Source organism: Aureococcus anophagefferens, assembly GCF_000186865.1.
Source record: "Aureococcus anophagefferens unplaced genomic scaffold AURANscaffold_3, whole genome shotgun sequence".
NCBI classification, from domain to species: Eukaryota; class Pelagophyceae; order Pelagomonadales; family Pelagomonadaceae; genus Aureococcus; species Aureococcus anophagefferens.
The window spans coordinates 674774-679361 of record NW_008705563.1 but is presented as its reverse complement, the minus strand read 5'-3'; the positions used below and the strand labels follow the sequence as shown (position 1 = coordinate 679361).

The 4588-nt window shown below is 70.4% G+C and overlaps 1 protein-coding gene across 1 annotated transcript; it reads right to left on the bottom strand.

The window, feature by feature from the left end:
• Positions 1 to 2924: 2924 nt before the first annotated feature.
• On the bottom strand, positions 2925 to 4367 carry AURANDRAFT_20991 (hypothetical protein; the record flags this gene model as incomplete). Its single annotated transcript, XM_009035394.1, has 1 exon — positions 2925 to 4367. One exon carries the CDS (start codon positions 4365 to 4367, stop codon positions 2925 to 2927), a length of 1443 nt encoding a protein of 480 aa, XP_009033642.1.
• Between the last annotated feature and the right edge of the window lie 221 nt (positions 4368 to 4588).

Below are 4588 nucleotides of genomic sequence, written 5' to 3'. Positions count from 1 at the left end.
CCGCCTTGCCCCTGAGAATCGCCATCGCGGGCAGCTCGACGCCGCCGGGTCGCGTCCAGCGAGTCCGCGTCGCCGACGGCGTAGGCCGTCGCCATGGGCACGTAGGGCTCCGCGGCGGCGACCGCGACGGGCGCCGGCGGGTAGGGCCGCGCCGCCGCCGGAGGCGGCGCGCGCGGGCGCGCGTTGGTCGCGATGCCCGCGACGGCGAAGACCGCGAGCCCGGCGACGGCCGCGAAGACGCCCACGGCGACGTAGACCCGCGAGCCGCCGGCCGACTTCTTGCTCGCGCCGGCGAGGACGTCGTCGTCGCTCTCACCGCAGGCCGTCGCGTTGGCTAGCAAGCAGACGTCCCCGGCGGAAAGAGCGCCGGCGTAGAGCCGGAGCTCGTCGAGCGCGCCCACGAGCCCGAAGCCGTCCTTGGCCCGCTCGCCGAGGCGCAGCCGCTGGTCCGCGCCCGTGTCCAGAGCGGCCGCGCCGTCCCGCGCGAGGGACCCGTCGAAGTAGAGCGCCCAGGTCGCGCCGTCGTAGGCGACGCAGTAGTGGTGCCAGCCGCCGTCGTCGGACCCGTCGAGCGCCACGTACGTCGCCAGCGAAGCGTCGCCGTAGAACTGGACGCGGACGTGGGCGTCGTCGTCGAAGGTCAGGAGGCCGAACTCGCCGTCCTCGACGTAGGACCCGTAGGTGAAGAGGGCGCCGTGGTCGAAGTCGTCGAGCCGCGCCCAGACGCAGGCGGTCCTCGGGCTGCCGCCGGAGATGGCGGCCGTCGCGGCCGCGGGGAAGTCCACGGCGTCGTCGCCGTCGAAGGCCAGCGCGCCGTCGCCGTCCCAGCCCGCCGTCGCCGCCGCGCCGCGGATCGTCCCGTCGAGGCTGCCGTCGCTGGCCTCGGATGCCGTGCCGTCGTCGAAGGAGTAGTGCGCGACGAGGGACGCGTTCGATGCGGCAGCGCCGCGCGCGACGACCGCGGCGAGCGCGATGAGGGACGCGATCATGATCTAGATCATCGTCGATCTAGGCGGCGGTCACGGCGCGAGAATGCTCGATTACCATGCCGTGATTTGGGCTGCAACACCCATGCAAGCATGTGCTCGTTGATGCTGGGTTGCAGCATAGAGCAAGCTATGGCGAAGATCCTCGGCCTTTTCGTCCTCTCCGGCGCCGCGTGGGGCCTGGCCCCGTCGTCCCGCGGCCTCCAGTCCACCCGCGGCCTCCAGTCCACCCGCGGCCTCTTCCAGTCCACCCGCGCGCTCCCGTCGTCGCGCGCCGCGGCGAGACCAGCGCGGTACGTGGGCCTGCGGAGCGACCCCAGCGACGACGACGACGACGAGCCCTTGCTCGAGCGGCGGCTCAGCACGACCGAGGAGTCGGTCGCGGCGGCGACCCTCACCGCGGCGGCGGCGGCCCTCGCCGGCGTCGAGGTCCTCGACGCGGGCTTCCTGTCGAGCGCGCTCCTCGTCGGCGCGGCGGTCGGCTTCGCCGCGGAGAACGAGCGGGACTACGGCGTCGGCGACGTCGCGCGCGGCCTCGGGAAGATGGGCTGGAAGGCCTTCGAGGCGGCGCGCAAGGCGCCCGACGCGGCCGCGGAGGCGTCGGAGGCCACGATGGAGGCCGCGTCGAGCTTCGACGACAAAATCTCCCGGATCCGAAAGGACCTCGAGGCGGACAAGCGGCGGGCGGCCGCGGAGGCGCCCAAGTTCGCGGCGGAGGAGTAGGCCGAAACGACCTTAGTTCCCCAGGATGCCTAGGATGCAGTCGTAGAAGGCCGCGACGAAGCCGTGGCCGGTGATCTCGAGGAACAGGTCCCGGGAGTGGGACGCGACGGTCCAGATGAAGACGTTGGCGCCGCCGAGGGCCGCGACGACCTCGAACCAGGTGCCCGGCCGCGTGATCGTCGCGACCTGGGCGAACTGGGACGCGCGGATCCGCAGGAGCGCGGTGCGATTCGCGTTCTTGCCGTCGTAGAAGAGGTCGCTCTGGAAGGGCTCGGCGCTCGCGTCGATGATTTTTGGGTCGTCGTCGGCGAGGGCCGCCTGGCGCAGGAACGACGCCCGCGCCGACCGGCTCTGCTTCTCCTTGAGCGTCTGCCCGACGAAGACCGTCTTGCGCTGCCCCGGCTCCACGTCGAGCTCGACGTACATCGTCGACCGCGGCGACGTGATCGTCACGGAGAGCACGGGCGCAAACACCCCCTCGTCGCCGTAGACGGTCTCCTCGTCGAAGGGGATCGTCACGTCGACGCCGTCGCCGTAGCTCGGGCTGTAGCAGAGCTCGAACTCGAACGCCGCGTCCGCGCCGCGGTCCGCGACCGTCCTGAAGTCGTCGGCGGCGCACTTGTCCGTGGCCGCGTAGGCGTGCGTCACGGTCACGAATTGCGTCGGCCGCTCCTGGCCCCAGCCGTCGTAGCAGCCCCAGGGCGTCGAGCACGCGAACGCGACGTCGACGGGGATCGCCGGCACGTCGCCGTCGCTCGACCGCGCGAGGCGCGTCGCCGTCACGGACTCGCGGCCGAGGAAGTCGCTGATGACGACCGCGGCGAAGATCACGAGGCATCCGAACCAGAGGCCGCCGAAGAACACGTCCGTCTTCGGCGTCGACGCGACCTCGTCGTCGCGGTGGTCCTCGACGTTGAACGGGTTCAGCTTCGACTTCATGGTCTCCAGCGTCGTGCGCGTCGGCAGCTCCTCCGGAACGGGCGCCGCTGCGTCGTCATCGCCGCCGTCGACCGGCGCACCGTCGCCCGGCGAGAACAAGCTCTTGAGCTCCTGCGGCGGCGGTGCTTCTGCTTTTTCTTCTTCGCGTGATGATTTTTGCGCTTCTTCGTCCACGTTGGTGCCTCCTAGACAGAGATCCATCGTGCAATGCGGGCTCGTGTGTTCTGTTCACCTTGAACTGTTAGAGCTCGCCCCACATCCCAAAGCCGCGACCTATTACGCCCGCTCCTCCGCCGCGAGGCCGATGCACTCGTCCAGGATCGCGAAGGCCGCGTCCATGTCCGCGCGCGTCGCCGTGAGCGGCGGGCACAGCGTGATGATGTTGCCCATCGTGAGCTTGAAGGACAGGCCCCGCTCCAGCGCGGCGTACATGACGCTCTCCGCGGCGTCGAAGGCGCGGCCCTTGGTCGCCCGGTCCGTGACGAGCTCGATGCCCAGCAGGAGCCCGATGCCGCGGACGTCGCCGATCAGCTCGTGCTTGCCCATCAGCGCGCGCATCCGCTCCAGGGAGTACGCGCCGAGCGCCTCGGCGTTGGCCATGAGGTCCTCGTCGTCGATGAAGTCGATGGTCGCCTGGGCCGCCGCGCAGGCGACGGGCGACTTCTCGTGCGTGTAGTGCCCTAGCGCGACGCGCCGGCAGCTCTCGTTCAGCTTTTCGGAAGCGATGAGCGCCGCGATGGGCATGACGCCGCCGCCGAGGCCCTTGCCGACGACGACCATGTCCGGCACGACGCCGAACTTCTCGAAGGTGAAGAACGTGCCCGTGCGGCCCAGCGAGTTGGGGATCTCGTCGAAGATGAGGAGCGCGCCGTGCTTGTCGCACGACGCGCGCACGCTTTGCCAGTAGCCCGGCGGCGGCACGTAGGGCGTCCAGCGCACGGGCTCGGCGACGACGCAGGCGATGTCGCCCTCCTTTTCCAGGATGTAGTCGATGTACTTGGCCGAGGCCATGGCGTCCGGGAAGCCGCTCTCCTCGCAGCGGTAGTCGTCGGGAGGGGGGACGTGCTGCGCGCCGGGCATGAGCGGCCCCACGTTCCCGCGGAAGACCTGCTCGCCGCCGACGGAGATGCAGTCCAGGGACGCGCCGTGGAACGAGTCCCACATGGACAGCGTCTTGTGGCGGCCCGTCGCGTAGCGCGCGAGCTTCAGCGCCATGCCGATCGCGGACGTGCCGCCCGGCGCGAAGAGCACGCGGCTCAGGGGGTCCGGCGCCTTCTCCGTCAGCGTCTTCGCGAGCTTGACGGCCGTCTTGTTCGTGTAGCGCCGCGTGCAGAAGGGCAGGTCGTCGAGCTGGTCCTTGATGGCCTGCGTGACCTTGTGATTGCCGAAGCCGACCTGGTGCACGGAGTTGCCGTGGAAGTCCATGTATTTCCGGCCCTCGAGGTCCTCGACGTGGATGCCAGCGGCGCCTTTGAGCGCGTTCAGGCAGGGCGTGCTCAGCGTCTGGTGGAGGAAGTAGGTCGCGTCCTCCTCGAGGAGCCGCGCCGTCTCGTCGCCGATGTGCGCCGCCGTGAACTGGGCCCGCCTGTCGGACAGGTTGATGTCGCCCTCGCTCTTCAGGTGGTCGACGTTCTCGTCGACGCTCGGCACAGCGCTGAGTGCGCGCGTCGGGCGCACGGCGCGGGCTGCCCGGCGCGAGAATGCGAGTATGGCCGCCATATCGCCTTCGGCAAGTGCGAGGAAAGAACGACTTCAATACACAGCGCCGCATTCGAGGGCAGCATGGGCGCAACAGCGTCGAGCGAGACCGCGCCTGGGGCGGTGCTCGACCACGCCGCCGCCGTCCGCGCCTACCTCTTCGAGGGCGGCGCGCCGCGCGTCTTCACGGGCAAGATCGACCAGCTCCACGGGGCGACGGAGCTCGTCTACAAAGTCACCCA